Consider the following 18262-nt stretch of genomic DNA (forward strand, 5'->3'; position numbering starts at 1 on the left):
AAATATTTCCTAAGTTGTTTATAGTAAAAAAAAGAAAAAAAAAGTAAAGATCTGATTAAACTTTAGCCTCTGTCTATTCCCAGGTTATTGATGGTTATTACGGCAAAGTCAATGATCCAGCATCCAAAGGAGGATCCTTCTTTGCTGTGTGTCGAGGGAAGGTGAGGAGGCTGTCCATGAAGTCTGTAAAAGTCCTAAAATGTTTTCTGTTATCATGTTTCACCTCAAAACTTCAGCTGTATACAGTGAGTATGCAGTTGTAGTCAGAAGTTTACGTACACTCATCGTGAGCATGAATGTACAACAGGCAAATCATCCCTCTGTATACTTGATAGTCGGCGCGGTGTTCTTAGGTTTGAAGGCCTCACTTTTACTCGTCCAGTCCAGTTTTCATTGTCTGTGAAGGTCTGTGAAGTCATCCAGGTTATCATAGTCTAAGGAGCTTGGAAAGAAAAGCATTTGACCCTAGAACTGAAGAAGCTTCTCAGATGAGAGGTGAAATGTCTTCAAGCAACTTAAAGAAGTCCAGACACTTTTCTTTCCAAGCTCCTTTGACTACCTGCTCATTGTCAACAACACCACAGTCGTTGTCTTGTTTGTCCAAAAAACTTTTCTCCAGAAATCATTTGGCTTCTCTGTGTGGGCAGCTGCAAATTCTGTTGGTGTTGAATATCCTATTTTCTCAATCTGAGGCTGACCGTTTGAGTCTCCTTCCAGAGCTTGATAAAGTGGTGAGACATCTGAGTAACTTGTATTTACTTAAAATAGTTTGAACTGATGATCTTGGAATTTGCAGTTCAGAAATGTTCCAATTGGCATAAATCTACAGTTCTCATTATTAGCTCATTACTGAGTTCCTTGGATTTTCATATTGTTCTGAGTATTTGTCAATCCAGACAAATCTTGTAGTTGTAATGGATCATGATCACTAATGAGTTTATAGGCCTTGACCTCATCAAGTTAAAAGACTTTATGAAAGATTTTAGCAGATGTATGTTAATATTTGAGTTTATGCTTTTGACCCAGTGCGAATAAGAGAAAATCTCAATTAATTTAAAGTTGTGCACTCAATTTTGTGAAAGTCATAAGAGATGAGTGCTGTAGCATCATTCTACCCTGAATAAAGCAGTTGGAAGAAATCATTAAAAGCCCCAAATAATCATGACTTTTATACCAAGTAAACCTCTGACCACACCTGTATATGATATTCAAAGGACATGTTGACACGAGAGGACAAGGGTGCCAAAGATGTGACATCATTTTTTTTTCTTTTGTTGACAGACTGCATAACTACACAATGTTTTTGTAATGATGGCTCGTGAGTGTGAATGGTTGTCTCTCTTTGTTAGCAGTTTTATTGCTTTTCCAGGGTGCACGCTACCTCCTGTTCTGTGATGCTGGGACTAATTGGATAAACATTTAAGAAGATGCATAGACAGATTTTCTTTCATGTTAGTGTAGGGTTACACAAATAGCCGTTCTGTAATGATATCTTCTTGTGTTAGGCGAGCGAGGGTCTGGATTTTGCAGACACCTATGGTCGGGGTGTTATCATCACTGGCCTTCCTTTCCCTCCAAAGAACGACCCTCGAGTCATCCTGAAAATGCAATTTTTGGATGAGATGAATCGAAAGAAAGCTCCAGGGCTCAAGGTGAAAGAAAATTAACTATTGATGTACACTAAAAAGTTGCTCTGTCGTATTACGGTAGTTGGATCTCTCTGTCTTTGTGCGTGTGAACAGTACTTATCAGGGCAAGACTGGTACAAACAGCAGGCTTTCAGAGCTGTGAATCAGGCCATCGGTAGAGTGATTCGTCACAAGGAAGACTATGGAGCGATCTTCTTGTGTGATCAGAGGTCAGAGCTGGTTTACTTCAGTAACATCACATGAGAGGGAACATCCTCCACTATACCACACAGCAGCACACAAGCTTCAATTAAGTGCTTCGGTCACCTTATTTATTATTTATTGATGATAAAAAAAAAAAAGATTGTTAAACTAAAGGAAAACTTTCCCCACAGATTTAAAAGTGCCGATGCCCGGGCTCAGCTTCCATCGTGGGTGAGGTCATATGTGCGCCTCTGTGACAGCTTTGGCAACGTGGTCCGTGATGTCTCGCAGTTCTTCAGGATTGCACAAAAAATGGTGAGTTGTCGCACCTGCACGGTTTATACAATGCAGCAAATTCTTGCATTATTCAGTTTTGTTAAAGAACCAGCTCATAGTACTGATTCTGATCCGGAGGGAAGGTTTTTTTATTTTTTTTAAGCACTGAAAAAATGGAAAACTTTTTGATTTAAAACACAAAGTGAATAATTACCTGGAGTGTTTCCATTAATGGCTATGACACTGTTTATCGTGCTGAAGTTTGAATAATTTGATGTCAAGTGTTTTCTGTGAGTTTCTGTGGAATAAAGGTGAAGATAAGAGTTTTTTTAACACCATGTCAACCTTATTACTTTCATAATAAATGTCTACTAACATATCGTTTATCTGGTTTTCATTCATTGCATGTGCAGTAAAGGTGTGTAGACACTTGGTTACAGTTCAGGTTGTCAGCTTATACTCACAGTTTGTGCATTATACATTTAAGAGGCCTGTGGTTGAGAAGAAGGCTCCAGCAGACAGCTGTGCGACTGTGTGTTCATCAGACACTCAGTCCTCCAGTTTCACCTCTTGCTCCTCCTCACAAACGTCTCACACCCAGAAGGCCAAAGTGCTGGACACCTGCCTTCCCAGCCTGAAGAGGAGGAGACTCAGTGAGTACACAGATGATGGATGTGGTTTGATGTTTTGCTATTAAAGATGAAGGTGTTCTTTTGCTATACTAGATACCTTTAGCAAAGGGTTTCACAGGAGTGTCTTTAGAATTCATTATGCAGTTGAAATGTAGAAAAACTACAGTAGAAACATAGACTTCAATAATAAATGGTAGAAATTCAACTAGGAGCCAGTTAATCCTAAACCTACAGCTGGAAGCACTAGTTTTAAAATCTCCAGCTACAGCTACTCTAAAGTGAGTCCTTGATGAATTTTAACCCTTGTTTTTGTGGTCAGATGAGAACAGTGGAGCCAGTGGAATGGCCAGGATCTGCCTTGAGTATGAGAGTGAGGTGCAGGACAGTCAGAGGAGACCAGCCAACCTGCTGGATGCTTTGGAGCAAGGCAACCACGGCACTGGAGAGGACAGTGATTTTACCATGGGAGAGGAAAAGGTAGCTCGTTTTATTAACTCACATCGTGTGTGTGTGTGGGGGGGTGAGGTAGGGTGTTACACTATAAAACAAAAAAGTTTAAATACCACATTTTCCACTTGTTTTGTTTTTGAAGGCAAATCATTTGTCCACACTGTCTCTTCAATACGATAAGAGGATGGAGGATGAGTTGCGGGGTGGAAAACGTAAAATCAAGTTGGTCCAAGAACAGGTAAGTGGTGTTCTAAACAACACACAGCTGGACTCGGTGAAAACGTCTTTTCTGACTGTTGAAAGTTGGGGATGAATCGTTAAAGTTTAAAGGGTTGGGATAATTATGTTTATCTGTGGCCTGCTGTTAACTGAATTTGAACTTTTAAGCAATTATTTATCTAATAAACCTATGGTGCACCTGAAGAAAGTGCAGACAATTAGTAAGAATGATGTGAAGAGGATGAAAACTAGAAAAGCTGTTGGTCCAGATGACATACCTGTAGACGTACAGAGATGTGTAACAGAGGGCAGTGAACTTTGAACCAGATTGTTTAACATCATTTTGAATTTACACTGCTGCTGAGATTATCTTTTCCTCCATGGTTATTGAAGAAGCCGAGTGTCTCTGAGGATTTGTCTGAAGAAGGAAAGGCGAGCAGGGCTAAGAAATTCCTGGCCGACATGAAGAAGTCCCTGAGTCAGGTCAGCTTTGACCGCATCATACGGGCTCTGCAGACCTACAAAAAGACCGACAACCTGGATCACCTGCTGACTGAGACAGCAATTTTAAGTGAAGACACTAATACTCAGAGTCTCCTCCATGGTAAATCTTCTGCTCTAATAAACACAAAGCGACCTGAACATTCAGACTCGTTTCTGAGCCTCAGTGTTGCATGTGGTAGCACTGCATGTTGTGTACTGATACTAGAAGGTACGGCAATACACTGCTATTAAAACGATAAACACCACACATAGTTAACACTGAAGAATGACAGTACGCTGCCACCTATAAAGTATACCTGCTTTGCAGACGTCTGAACTCTACAGAACACGTTTTCTTAATTTATGATTAGACATTTTACGCTCTTTGTAAAATGTGTCTAACTAGTGCAACTATTTACAAATCCGTTAAAGTCTTTGCACTCTTTTCAATAAAGTGTTTTAAATTATTTTAATATGTATAATTAGTATGTTTTAAAACGTACACAGCACGATAGTTTGAATATGTGCAGAATGTATTGACAAGCAGGGTTTCTATGAAAATCACATTTTCTAAACTGCAACGTTCAGGTTGTTTCATTTGATATACAACTTACTGTGGTCGAGCACAGTGCAAAATTGTAAAAGTTGTGTCTCTGTTCACATGGTAAGGATGAGATAAGCTTTAATTCAAAGGGTTTAAGTATTGCTTTAACTGTTAAGGAATTATAACATGCATTTTCAGAAGCTCAAAGTAGTTAGACAAACCAACATAATTTTAAATAAAGATTGTTTTTAATAACTGGGTGAAAATCTCTTGCAGTCAATGATTGCCTAAATTGCCCATGAACATTGCCATATTTAGATACAGTGCAGATCATAGTCGGTCAGTATGAGTTTTCAGCCTTGTGTCTTACAGAGATTTCTCTACAATAATAGAATCGTTCTTTGTAGTTTGCCCTGTTTTTTCACAGTAGTGTAAGAACACCTCACCCAACGTTACTTTTGAAAAACTGAACATAACTGTCAACATTATTAGTCTTGATATCTACACAGGAATAATATCAATGTCAAAGTCATGATTTCAGTATCAGGGCACCACATTAACAGTGTGTTAATGCAAAACAGTTTGTAGTTGACTGCTGTTGCTGCCTTGTGTCACAGGCTTCTACCAGTTTGTTCGCCCACACCACAAAAAGAGGTTTGATGAAAATTGCCAGGAGCTGACAGGGAAGGGCTGTGGATACAAACCTGATCACACTCTGTCCAAGGATGAGAAGAAGACTGTAATGCTGCAGAACGGTATGACACACGCTCTTCATTTTGTTCTTGGAAATGTGTGTGAGATACATGGATTAGAAAAGAATGTCAAGGAAGAATAACACAATATTCCATTTTAAACATGAAAGACGAATTCCAGGCCATACTCGGCACAGATGTTCCTGTACACTATGCCGGCCACTTGGTTATGGCGTTCCATGTATGCCCTGCCTGCTAGCATCTTACACCCTTGCCTGGTGTGATAGACCCCAGCCTCAATGGATCTTGTGCTCAAAGCTTGTTCCTGTGCTGCCATGATGAGTGCCTCTGTGCTGTCTTTCAGTCCAGCTTTGTCCAGCCACTGGTAGGATTTCTGGATGTCAGCCACCTCCTCTATCTGCTGGTGGTACATACCGTGGAGTGTTCTGGCTTTTGTTTGTCTCATCCTGGACTGTGGTGCTGACACTCACAGTCCCCGGCCTCTTTCCTTAGCTTAGCGTACCGCCTCAGGGTGCTGGACTTGGGGTGAAACTGTCCATGCATAGTCAGGAGCTTCCTGGTCTTGATGTCAGTGGCTTCTATCTCCTCCTTTGGCCAGCTTATTATCCCAGCAGGTTACCTGATCAGGTGTTGATAGCCCTGATCTTGTTCTTACTGTTCAGCTGACTCCTCAGGACTTGCCTGACCCTCTGCAGGTACTTGGTGGTTGCAGCTTTTCTAGCAGCTTCTTCATGGTTCCCATTTTCCTGTGGGATCCCCAGGTACCTGTAGCTGTCCTCTATGTCTGCAATGTTGTTCAGTTCTGACTACCTTAACTCTCTTTGTTACCATCCGACTACACTTCTCCAGTCCGAACGACATTCCGATGTCATTATTTTAGATCCCGGTGGTGTTGATCAGTGAATCGATGTCTCGTTCATTCTTGGCATACAGCTTGATGTCATCCATGTACAGGATGTGGCTGACAACTGCTTCGTTCTGTAGTCTGTATCCATAGCCAATGATCTCACGAGGTGGTTCAGGCCTATGCAGACCAGCAGCAGGGACAGAGCATCTCCTTGGTAGAGGAGATCAACAAGTCACCTTGGTTGATGGTGACTTGTGCTATGGGCTTGAAGTTGGCCTCTAGTGTTGTATGCCACATTCCCATTGAGTTTCTGATGAAGGCTCTTAGGGTCCTGTTGGTCTTGTACAGTTCTCGGCATTCCAGGATCAGGTGTGGGGCATTGAGTCATAGGCCTTCTTGTAATCAATCCAGGCAGTGCACAGGTTGGTGAGCCTGGTCTTGCAGTCTCAGCTGACTGCTCGGTCTACCTGTAGCTGATGTTTTCACCTATTCTCTGCATATCATGCTGCATTTTTGTCAAACAGTAATGATGTTTACTTGATACATACCCATACAAAAAACTTGTGTCATGTAATGTGTGTCAGTGATGGTTAAGCATAAAACTATGTTGATCAGGTTCTACATCAAAGAATGAAGTCCACACTACCTTTCTGACTGATGTGAAAAAAGCTCTTGGGGCAGAGAGATCGACACAGCTCTTTCAGGCTATTCACACCTACAAAAACACAGACAACTATGAAAAACTGGTGACCACAGCAGTGAACTTATTCACTGAGAGAGATGAGAACTTCGGCCTTCTTGTCAGTAAGTGTTCTTCCAGATCATGAGATGTTCTCTGCCATCTTCCTGTAAATGTTTGTGGTTTGAAACGACTTTCTTGTGTTCCTTTTCTTAAGGATTTGGTATGTTTATTCGTCCTAACCACAAGAAGCAGTACAAAGACATGTTGGATGGCTTGATAGGTCAGCCAGTCTCTGCTTCTGATGTTCCTGTTATGATTGAGGAGCAGCAAGAACAACCTGAAGGTAAATCCCTGTGGTCTAGAAAAGTGTGCTTTACCTTGTGACTAATCATTCTCATTCATTCAGTTTTATTTATATGGTGCCACTTCACAATATACTGTGGGCATATAACTTTACCCACCCCGCAAAACTGAATATTCAGTTCTCGTTTAGTTTTTTATTTTTTGGTTTCTGTCAGCGCCTCAACACATGACAGATACAGATAACTCTTTATTGTTATTGCACAGTCATACATAGAACAACAGTACAACGAAATTGGAAACTTTTTTCCATGTGTCATCCTGTTGTGTGTTTGATGTCATGGTTTTTAAGTAACGAAAAGGATTTTAAATAATAAAATGAACACGACATCTGACATATAAAACTTTCCTTTTGCATTTTTTCTTTGTTTTCCAGCTTCGCTTTTGTCTCCTTTGAGGTCCCAAAGCAAGATTTCCAGTTATTTCTCAAGCAGCCAAAGAAGATAGAATGCAAGTGAATACTAAATGAATGGTCCAGAATTCCTTATTGAGTTCAGGGTATCATAGTTCAAACTAACGTGAGTTAAATTTCTGTCTGTTGTCTTCAGTGACCATCCCAGGAACAAGTCTGTTCCTCTGCTGAGTGGATCTTCTTTTTTTAACTTGTTCTTGATGTTTGATGTTTTGAATGTAACTGTAAAGAAATTAGCTTTTTTCCATGTGATGAAATGTAAATCTGATATGGATAAATAAAATCTTTTTCATTTTGTAAGATAATTGAATTGATGAAATATTCTCATGACCTGAGTTTCATTTGTACGTCCAGCAATGCTTCGAAGCAATAAAGTGTAGCTTATTGATTTGTAAACAAGTCATACACCAATGAAAATAATTAGTATTAGCATTACATTTATAGAAAGCGGAGAGTGCCCCCAACACACACACACACACACACACACACACACACACACACACACACACACACACACACACACACACACACACAGACACAGTTTCACAAGAATAAATCAGATCAAATCATGCCTAACATACATAACAAATCATTTGTGCTGCCTGTCTGAACTCTACATTCCTAAGTTAAGTAAATATTTCCTATGTTACCAAAAATATTTGTTATTAGCTGAGAATGTCAAGTAATGGAAGAATTTTTTTCAAATCAGTCTATTAGGAAAAGAATCAGGAAAAACACTGTTACAACTCAGTACACTTAAAACTGTATTATTGTAAAAATGCAACATCAAATGGACTATTGTCACTGCTGCACATCTTTGACACATGGATTGAAGTTGAAATCATTTAAAATATTTTATATTTAAATTCCAGAATCATATTGGATAAAGTGTGTGTGTGTGTGTGTGTGTGTGTGTGTGTGTGTGTGTGTGTGTGTGTGTGTGTCCAAGTATATATTAATTTTAAAAATCAGCTTAATTACAAGACTTGAGCAGCGTGACATTAACTGTCCATATCTGCAGGTTGGATTAAACATGTTTAAATGTATTACTTTCAGTCAACCAAGTAATTTGTCATAGACGTTAATCTGTGAGTAATCACACACTTTGTTAACAGAAGACAAAGGTTTATGGAAGTATATTTATGTCAAAAGTTGTACATGAGAAAAAAATCTATTCAGTGTTATTTATATGGCACCAAATCATAACAACAGTTGTTGTGGACTTCGGGAGGTCCAGACCAGGTCCACTGCCGGTTCAGATAGAGGGAGAGGAGGTGGAGGTGGTCAACACATACAAGTACCTCGGGCTGTGGGTGGACAACAAACTGGACTGGTCATGCAACACGCAGCACCTGTATAAAAAAGCCCAAAGCCGACTGTACTTCCTCAGGAGGCTGAGCTCTTTTAACATCCGCAGGAAGCTCCTGAGGATGTTTTTCCAAGTGGTGGTTGCTGGAGTACTGTTCTATGCTGTGGTGTGCTGGGGCAGCAGCACAGCAAAGAATGACTCATCCAGGCTGGAGAAACTAATCAGGAAGGCTAGCTCTGTGGTCGGCATGAAGCTGGTGGCAGAGAAAAGGACACTAAAGAAACTGCTGGACATTATGGACAATATTATATTATATATTCTGTATTAATAAATGTGTATATATGGTATATTTATGCTTATATCCTTACTCTCATTCCCCTTACTGTATCTGTAACATGCAACTTCTGTCGGTGCTGTGCTACTGGAAACTGAATTTCCCAGAGGGATTAATAAAGTTTCATCTAATCTAATCTAATCTCTACTAATGGGAAACTGGCTTTAGATCCATAAATGACACATTCTTCACTAATCAGGATAGTTGGAAAGCTTTCTTCTTTATAAAGGAGCAATACATGTTTTTATTAAACATTTGAACATAATACAACACAAATTCTTGCAGAGGATACAAAGTCAGAGAGATACAGTTGAAAATGACAAGTACACGGAGAGCGGCTGCAAAAAAATGACGTACAAGCAGAGTGCAGCAGCCAGCACAACACAAACATTGGGCCCTACGCTCTAGCTTAAAAGCGAAGGACCCACTCCTGAGTATCATAGTATGAACCCTTTTGAATTGAGGCCAGTAACTCACATCCATCCCATCATTTCCTGGGTCATCAATGTGTGAAGTAAGAGCAGACTGAACAAAACCAACACTTCTTAGTTTTTTTTCTAGTTTTGCTCTTTGCACTGAAGTGACTGATAACTGGCAATGAGGTGTCCAGTTTCATGGCATCAGGACCAAACTGGGTTTCCTGGGTTCAGAGGTTTGCAGAACCTTCCTCCCTTTGTTTCATCACAGCCGTCCTGTTGTTCTGTTGGCCCACTGAGAGCGACTTCATTTCAGAAACATCAGGAAGACTGAAGCTAATCTCCACTGTAGGCCTGCTCCAGAAGATGGACAAATCCAGGACTTTATGATCGCGACCTTTGTTTGTGTGATGTGAGAAGTACTCCACATCATTATCAGATAAAGCACAGAGGCTCTGCACTTTTACATAATGATGTTATATTCAGTCCTGTAAAAAGTTATATGTTTATTAATATGTAATATCCTCCCTGGTTACTCTGATATGCATGACTTGGTGGTGATGGTGAATAACATGCCATTAGCAAAACACAGTGTGAAAGAATTCCAGATTCCATTTTTAGTTCAACAAACAAGTGAAGACCTTTGACCTTACATCGGGGTTTGATTTAATGCTTTAGGAGGAAATATCATGTCCTCTTTATGCAGCTGACTGCATTCAGGATGTGTCCTGGATGAAATTTGGGAACACCGGATTAAGGACGATATTCCAGAAGGTATCTGTGATGAGCAGATCCCGTTTGAGCGTGTTGGCATAGACCTCATTGGAACATTTCACCAGAGTGCACAGGGATATCATTTTGTAGTAGTTCTAGTGAAAACTGCAACACAATATCCTGAAGCACTGCCGGTGCACACCATTTCCACAAAGTGTATGGCACAGGCACTGTTTCAGGTCCTCTACCGAGTCGGTATCCCTAAAGAGATCCTGGTTGACCAGGACACTTTGTTCATGTCTCGCAAACTAAAGGAATTACTGGGCATTAAATTTGTTTGGATTGTTGTGGTTTGGTGCTGTATAAATAAAACTGAATTGAATTGTTTTAACTCAGACTGTAGTATCATTGTATGAGCTTCGTGTTTAACAAGCATAAATGTCATCATAGAATTTCCTCCGTGCTCCTGCAGAGCATATCTATTCCTGTCACCAGCACATAACGTTTGTGATTGTTTTTAATGATGAATGCCCCACAGTTGTGCACAAATACAGTGTTCCAAACCAACCTCATTACCCCCCCCCCCCCCCCCCCCCCCCCGAAAAAAAGGCGACTCACATATAGCTCCTATATAAGGAATAACAAATGACAGCTATCATTGTAATAACTCTGTCTTAGTTTCTGATACTCTAAGTATCAGAAAGTGATGGACTGATGTGTTTACAGACAGCATTTTAATCATGATTTTAAAGGCTGTAGGTTGCAGTCATCACTTGAACACTGTATAGAAATGTAAGGGCTCAGTGCTGATTCTTATAGTTGCATCTGCTTCAAACTGTAAGAAACATGCGAAACATCACAATATTAAAAACGGTCGGCAGGTAGGAAGCACCAGGTTAAATCTATATTTTTATTTGGAATTCGAAAATCGTTTTTGAAAAGATGTTTTTATTGAGAGTTTAATTCTTTGTTTGTGAATTTTTTTTTCAATTTGAAATATTCAATTTTGAAATATTGAATTATAAATAGTGCTTTCATTTTTAATGTAATTATTAAATAATAAAATCATTTTTAGCAAATGCATGTATTAACGCATATTTTATTGCACAATTCATTATTGAAGCACAAAACTGTTTATTTGATCCGCATGACTTCTGGTTTTCTGTACTGGCAGCTGATAAGATACAAAGGCAGTCACATGACCTCACGAGATTGTCATTTAGTTCTCGCGATATCTCATTTTACCACTGTACAGTATTTCCATCATGGCAGGCAGTAAGTTGGTATTAGAGGCTAGAGTAAGTATAAATGGCTTTATCTTAGGGCTTAGCGTGGTTGTAATTCCTCTGATCAGAACCTGGTTTGGACGTCACGACTGGGTCTTTGATTATCTGACCGAGACTCCCGGGAAAATTGCGATTTCTTCTCATATTGCCCTTATTAACGGCCTCTTACTTCTGATATACAAGGGACCTCTGTACAAGGTAGGTGCTGTCATAAGGTTACCAACTTCCTGCTTTTGTGCTGAATCTTATGCTGAAGTCGTATTTTTTGTGACCTCAGTTTGTTTTGGCATCCTGCAGTTAATATAGCAATCAAGTTTTACGCCATTTAATATTAAATGCTAAATCTTGCTGCTAATGTTATCAAACTGAGTCGCCTAGCTAGCCTAGCTAACACTGAGTTAATCTCATTAGCAAAAGAAGAGAGAGGCTGTTGGTATTAGTGTGCTAAACATAGAAGTCTGTTAAGCTTAGGAACTTGCTGATTTTAGACAGTTGAAATGGCTAAACTCGATAACTGGTACTAACAGTTACTTTATGTGCTGTGACAAGAAAGTAATACAGAAGTCCATTCAGAAATCTGCTCATTTAGTCCTGTATTGGTTTGTATCTAATATAATTTACTTATACAGCATTGCTTGAGTTGATGAATGGAGAAAGAGGCAGTGATAAATTACAAAATGAGAGAAAGGAGGACAGTTACAGGATTAGGAAGCGCATAGGATTAGCAAGGAAGATGTGAGGGCTATAAATAGAATGAAAAGTGGAAAGGCGCTTGGTCCACGTAACATACCTGTGGAGTTATGGGATTGTCTTGGTCTCTCTGAGAGAGCAGGGCAGCGGACTTTGCAAACACATTGTTTAATGCAATGCCTGAGAAATAGAGGAGGAGGATACTGGTACTGCTTCTCAAGGACAAGGGTGATATGTAGCACAGTAGTAACAACAGAGCGAGAAAACTGTCGAGCCTTACCAAGAAGCTATGGGAAAGAGTTTTTGAACTAAGACTGAGAAGACCCCTACAGATTGTATGTTTGCATTGGAGAAGTATAGATAAGGTACTGTCTTTCTGGATGTAGACAAAGCATATCTTAGGATGCTAGGAGACACATTGTGGTACTGTATGAGTAAAGTCAGGAGTGACATAGAAGTGTGTGAGGTGTGCAGCTGGAATGAGTTCCAGGGGATACATGGTCTGGTACTTGTATACTGTGCACTCAAAGCACTTTTTACTACAAGACTTATTCATCCAATAATACACACATTTATTCAAGCAGTTTTCCTATCAATGAGTGCGTTGTCTGTCATTCACTCACGCTCTGCATTGTGGATGCACAGGGGGCAGCTTGCCCATGGATCATTTGACATTCAGACTGGAGGAGCTGTGAAACAAACTATCGATCTGGAGATGATCCCTTCTGAGCCACAGGTGGGGCTGGGATTTGCCTTGAGCCCCATCTTGTTCACAGGTTGAAGATGAAGTCAGGCAGGAGTCTCCCTGGACTTTGATATCTGCAGATGACATTGTGATCTGTAGTGAGAGTACAGAGCAGGTGGGATCAAGTTTGGAGAGGTGGAGATATGCTCTGGATAGGAGAAGAATTAAAGTCGGTAGAAGCAAGACAGAATACATGTTTGTGAATGCGGAGCAGACGGGTGTAATAGTGAATGACGAGTTTTAAATACCTGGACAGTGAAAAAGTGAGTGCAGAGTGTGTTAACAGCATGTCCTCGTTCTAGGTTGCTGTGAGGGCCTGCTTTTTGGGAGTGACCTTTGGCTGTGGTTTAATTATAACCTTCTCTGAAACCACTTGGACACATTTTGGCTGGTATGTACATTTGTTATGTTATGTAAAACTATATATATGTCACACTTTCTTGGTTAAATTCTACATAGATTTTTGTACGTTGACATCAGGATGTGTTTTTTCCTAATATAGGCCGGCTACAGTTGAACGTGAAGTAATCCTGTCTTTCTGCAGGTACATGTGTTCCCTGTCGTTCTTCCATTACTCCGAGTATCTGGTAACAGCCATCATCAACCCTCGCAGCCTGTCGTTGGACTCATTCCTGCTCAACCACAGTGTGGAGTACACGCTGGCTGCTGTCTCATCATGGGTGGAGTTCATTGTGGAGAAGCTGACCGTTCCAGGTTGGTGTGTCATCTGTGTAATGACCTGCACTCAGTCCACTCAGAACTGTTGAGAAGGGAGGTTGCCTGATCCAGTATATTAGCTCATGCTGAAATAACAATGATCTCAGATTACATCCAGACTGTGGAGCGTGTGCATGGGCTAATGGATTCATGGCTGACTCACATCCTATGTGCAGAGCTTCTGGCCGTGTCGTAGTACCCAGTATGATGCTGGCTGCTGCCAGAGATGTATCGCTTTCCTTGCTGTCACATGGGTATGACAATCAACAGTTCCAAAGAGTGGTTGGAGATTCGTGTTTCAAAATAGGAAGTAAACATGTTTGTTAAGTTTAAGTAACATTATAGTTTAGCTGGGAACCTGTGGCGACATGCAAAATGCATGAACAGCTATTCGTGTAACCATCAACATCAAAGAAATATAATAATCTGTTTTTTTAATAGATAACAGAGAAGGAAGGAGAAAGAGGCCAGCCATCATCCTTTCATGGGAACATACTGACACCTAATGTCACAGCTCTGTTGAATAAAGGAAGTGATGTACCCTGGTTTCCTGTTGGCCTGCAGACCAGCAGCTGGTCAGATCCTGATCTGCGCTCTCAGGCTTTTTATGTGCTCACCAGTATTTCATCGGTCTTTCTTATCTCTTATAGAACTGAAGCAACTCAGCTGGTTGAGCGTCTTGGGTCTCTTCATGGTTCTGTGTGGTGAAGGATTACGGAAGGCGGCCATGTTGACAGCCGGTTCCAACTTCAATCACATTGTCCAGAATGAGAAGGCCCAAAGCCATGTGCTGGTCACCAGTGGGGTCTACGCCTATTTCAGACACCCCTCCTATGTGGGCTGGTTCTACTGGAGCATAGGAACACAGGTGAGCTGCAGCAGCAATCATTAGTGTTTAACTTCAGCTCATTTTTCCACCTGGTGTGGTTTGTTTGTGCAGGTGTGAACACAGTAATCGCGCTCACGTGCAGACCAAAGCAGCCTCAGCGAGACTGTTTGGTTCTGTGTGGTTCCAAACAAACTCCAGAGTGACTCTGGATCACAGTTTATGATGTGAACGTGCTCACACACTAATCCGAACCATCTACCAGGTGTATGGTAGAAGTTTGATCTCACAGGAAACATTCTGTAGCCACGTATGCTTCGTATTCTCAGTGCAGGAAGGCGCTATAAGCTCTGCATGGGCTAGCAGCTAGCTGTGAAATGACTAAAGAAGTCTTCAGGCTCTGAACGTTTCTCCCACTGTAAACACTACGATCAGATGAACACAATCAACTTTCTGGGGATAAAGAAGTCTTTTCACTTTCTTTCCAAGCTCTTTAGAAAACCTTTGGGATGAATTGGAGGAGAGACTGAATCAGGCTCATCCAACATCAGCCTCACAAATGCACTACTAGGTGATTTTTAAAAGATTCCCATACACACACTCCTAAACTTTGTAGAAAGCTTTCCCAGACAATTTGAAGCTGTTATGCTGCAGGGTGTGCCGACATCCTAAATCCTTAAACCTTGTAGTTTAAGAATGGGATGTCAGTTAAGTTCATGTGTGTGTGACGGCAGATGAGCAAATACTTTCAGATCTGGAAGCTACATCCATCTTTTATAATGTCTGTTAAGCCCACGCAGCCCCCAACAGCAGCAGTGATGACGATGCTGGCACAGTCTAACGTGGAGTCTGTTTACAAACTGTAAAGAGCGAAGAGGCGGAGGTTTATGTCATCCAAAACAGCAGCGCTGTTCCTGTGGCCATTAAAACCTTTACTGGGAAAAAAGCGAGTGTGAGTCCTTCATCAAAGCAGCTGATTCAACAAACTCCAACATGAAGAAAAGCAACTCAGCAGCTGTTTGTTTTATACAGAGAAAAACCCGCAGATGAACTGTGAACTTAGTCCGATAGCATGTTTAAATGATACTGCTGAAGGATGACGGCAGCCATCCTATTTTACATGGAAGAGAGCAGGGGTGAGCCTAAAGGGGGGCATGGGGGCCACTAGACCATATTAATTTCAATGCTATCGTAACACGTTTCAGATTGAAAGTAAAATAATATAAAAATTTGTGTTTGGTATGTCGCATTAATATTTTTGTACATGGACCAGTAGAAGATGGAGCCGCTGACCTGAGGGTTGTTAGGTAGATGTTGGTAAACTTTAAAACATTGCAATTTCTAAAATGGAAACCAGTAAGCAGTTCATTTAAAAGCCTGTGTTGTTTTTTTTCTCTTTTGAATATCAATTATTGCTCGTTAATAGAGCTCGCTGAGTGATGTAATGAGATCTCTGTCTCCACCTTTCATGGATCTTCTTAAAAATTAAGAATGTAATTCTTGAAAAATGTAAATAAGCCCTTTTGAGCTATAAATAAGTCAAGTGGGCTTATTACTTTATATCGTTTTCAAGTGCTGTTTATGTGCAGCGGATCTTCAGCAGGAGTTTGTTCATCAGTGAATTGAATCAGAATTTGTAATGAACATATTAGAAACCCTGAGATGATCTAAATGTGTATCTCAAACGATTTAGATGCAGCTTTCTATGCATCTAACAGCTCTGTCGTATCTATGAGTAATGAGCAGCACTACAATAATAAAGGTAAAAGAAAATATTGATACTGTGTATTTTTACAATTAGGATCATTTTATCTTCTTGTTTGTTAAACACAAGGAACACAGTTTGATCAGAGTATAGCATCAAGTCAGTTAAACATGTAGGATATGTTAGGTAACGAGATTATTCAGTTTCAGCTGCTTTGGAGATAAAAAAAAAAAAATGAACAAAACAGGAAGTTTTCCAGGTGGAGGCTATTTTATTTAATTTGTCACTGCTAGCAGTATGAAGCAATGCCTGTGCCCTGCAGGTACCACCTGTAGTCCAGCTGCTCTGTGATGATACTGTGTGCCATTGCCAGAAGCGTTGCTGTGTGGCACCGATGGGCCGCTACTGTAGAAGAGCTGGACAGGGCCATAGAAGGTTCTTACACCATGAGCAGGACCAGTATCTGTTCTTTGTAGGAGGGACGCAGCGAACAATTAATAACAAATACATTTGTCAAGATTTAACGCTGAGATCCAAACTTAAAACAAAACAAGCAAAAACATTACAGAAGACGTAATGTTTGATGTGATCGGGCACACAGAACAGGATATGAAGGGTTACTGCTCGGCTGCTTTAATGCAGCTGTCAGTGTTTGAAATGCATCATTTGTGCTTTGTATGTTTTGGAACACTTTGTGTAGAATTATGAAAGATTTCTTAAAGTACTAACTATGAACTACATGTCCCACTCCTGCTGGTACACAGACCTCAGTCACTGGTTATTTGGTTTACTATTGGAGAGGTTTTCTAAATCAGTTTAATGAATTGTTTGTTGTTGCTGACATCTGTTGTCTTTTTCTGGCTGCTGCAGGTGATGCTGTGTAACCCACTGTGTATCCTGGCTTACACAATAGCCAGCTGGCGGTTCTTCCGGGAGCGGATAGAGGAGGAGGAGCTCTCCCTTATCCATTTTTTCGCCGAGGACTATGTTGAGTACAAGAAAAGGGTTCCCACCGGGCTGCCCTTCATCTCAGGCATCCGTGTCAACTAGACTGAGGAGGTGGATGCTGGACGCAATAGACTTAAAGCTCTAAAGCGAGTCAGACCTGATGGGTGGGTGTGTGTCTGGGCACGGCCCTCCCGAGGTAAAACCCTGCAGCTGACTGAGAATCCGTAGCTCACAGGCAGAAACCATGATAGCTGCGACAGTGTCAGGCTGCTGGACTGCTGTTTTTATATCAACCTCCAACATTCAGTTTAAGGCCAGACAAGCTGCACTCTTCTACATGTGTCCCATTTCATTTATTTCTCATGTGTCATTTGTACACTTGTAGCACGCTTTGTGTTCTCACTGATTACCTGTGTTGTTGGAGAGTGATGTGATCATTCTCTCAGGGGTTAGTAGCAAATGTTTGGACAGGAAATCAACCGGGTTCAAAATCATTAGTGTACAAATTCTTGTAGTACTTCTCCATTAAAGCAAACTATTTTTGATATGAGACAGACCCACACGGAGACTCATTATATTCAAGTCCTGATGTCTAAGTCTGTGTTTATCATCACCATGTTTCCAGTGGCAGATGTGCAGAATAAATGTCTGTTTATCCTCTGAATCTGGATTTAAATGAACAAGTCAGATTGGTTGGGAATGTTTACATTTTCTTTCTAAACGTGTCCAATTCCACATCGTCCCTGCTAATCCCAGTTTGTCCAATCACACGTCTTCATGTGAAACCTGCAGTCAGGCGTTGCTGTTAGGTGTAGTGTCAGCATATAAATAAAAAGATTTTTTGTAGCATCATCTGTAGTGTGATGTAACAAAAAAAGTCTTTTCTATGTGAAAAGACCAAAATTACAAAGAGTGAAATTCAGTAGCACAGGTTGGCTCAGTGCGCATCCTCAAAACATGTGATCTGGTTTAAATGGAGTTGGACAATAAAACATGTCATGATTTATGGAGACAAATAGTCCCAATTCTCACTTTGTACCTCAGCTTTTCTCCTTTTTTTGAGCTGTGAGCAGAGAGGAAGATGAGCAGAGGTGTTTAATAAGACCAAGGCCTCACTTTGAA

The 18262-nt window shown here is 40.7% G+C and overlaps 2 protein-coding genes across 4 annotated transcripts in view; both read left to right on the top strand.

Moving 5' to 3' along the window:
* Window positions 1-7755, top strand: part of rtel1 (regulator of telomere elongation helicase 1) — a 42655-nt gene extending 34900 nt beyond the window's left edge. For 2 of the 3 annotated variants that reach the window (XM_042229011.1, XM_042229013.1), the window contains 12 exons: window positions 84-161; window positions 1506-1652; window positions 1743-1858; window positions 2024-2147; window positions 2596-2761; window positions 3060-3217; window positions 3333-3428; window positions 3803-4013; window positions 5054-5191; window positions 6612-6800; window positions 6893-7021; window positions 7415-7755. In XM_042229011.1, coding sequence (XP_042084945.1) covers window positions 84-161; window positions 1506-1652; window positions 1743-1858; window positions 2024-2147; window positions 2596-2761; window positions 3060-3217; window positions 3333-3428; window positions 3803-4013; window positions 5054-5191; window positions 6612-6800; window positions 6893-7021; window positions 7415-7485 — 1623 coding nt within the window. In that variant the 3' untranslated portion in view covers window positions 7486-7755. The remainder of the gene's footprint in view (window positions 1-83; window positions 162-1505; window positions 1653-1742; window positions 1859-2023; window positions 2148-2595; window positions 2762-3059; window positions 3218-3332; window positions 3429-3802; window positions 4014-5053; window positions 5192-6611; window positions 6801-6892; window positions 7022-7414) is intronic. The other variant, XM_042229012.1, reaches the window with a different exon arrangement.
* Window positions 7756-11464: 3709 nt separating this feature from the next.
* On the top strand, window positions 11465-17690 carry icmt (isoprenylcysteine carboxyl methyltransferase). Its single transcript, XM_014340473.2, has 5 exons — window positions 11465-11707; window positions 13247-13335; window positions 13489-13658; window positions 14312-14529; window positions 17063-17690. The coding sequence occupies exons 1-5, from the start codon at window positions 11489-11491 to the stop codon at window positions 17240-17242; spliced, it is 876 nt and encodes a 291-aa protein (XP_014195959.1). The 5' UTR covers window positions 11465-11488; the 3' UTR covers window positions 17243-17690.
* The last annotated feature ends 572 nt before the right edge of the window (window positions 17691-18262 follow it).

This window comes from Haplochromis burtoni, unplaced genomic scaffold, assembly GCF_018398535.1.
Source record: "Haplochromis burtoni strain Fernald_Lab_line unplaced genomic scaffold, NCSU_Asbu1 Contig_374, whole genome shotgun sequence".
In the NCBI taxonomy this organism is placed as follows: domain Eukaryota; kingdom Metazoa; phylum Chordata; class Actinopteri; order Cichliformes; family Cichlidae; genus Haplochromis; species Haplochromis burtoni.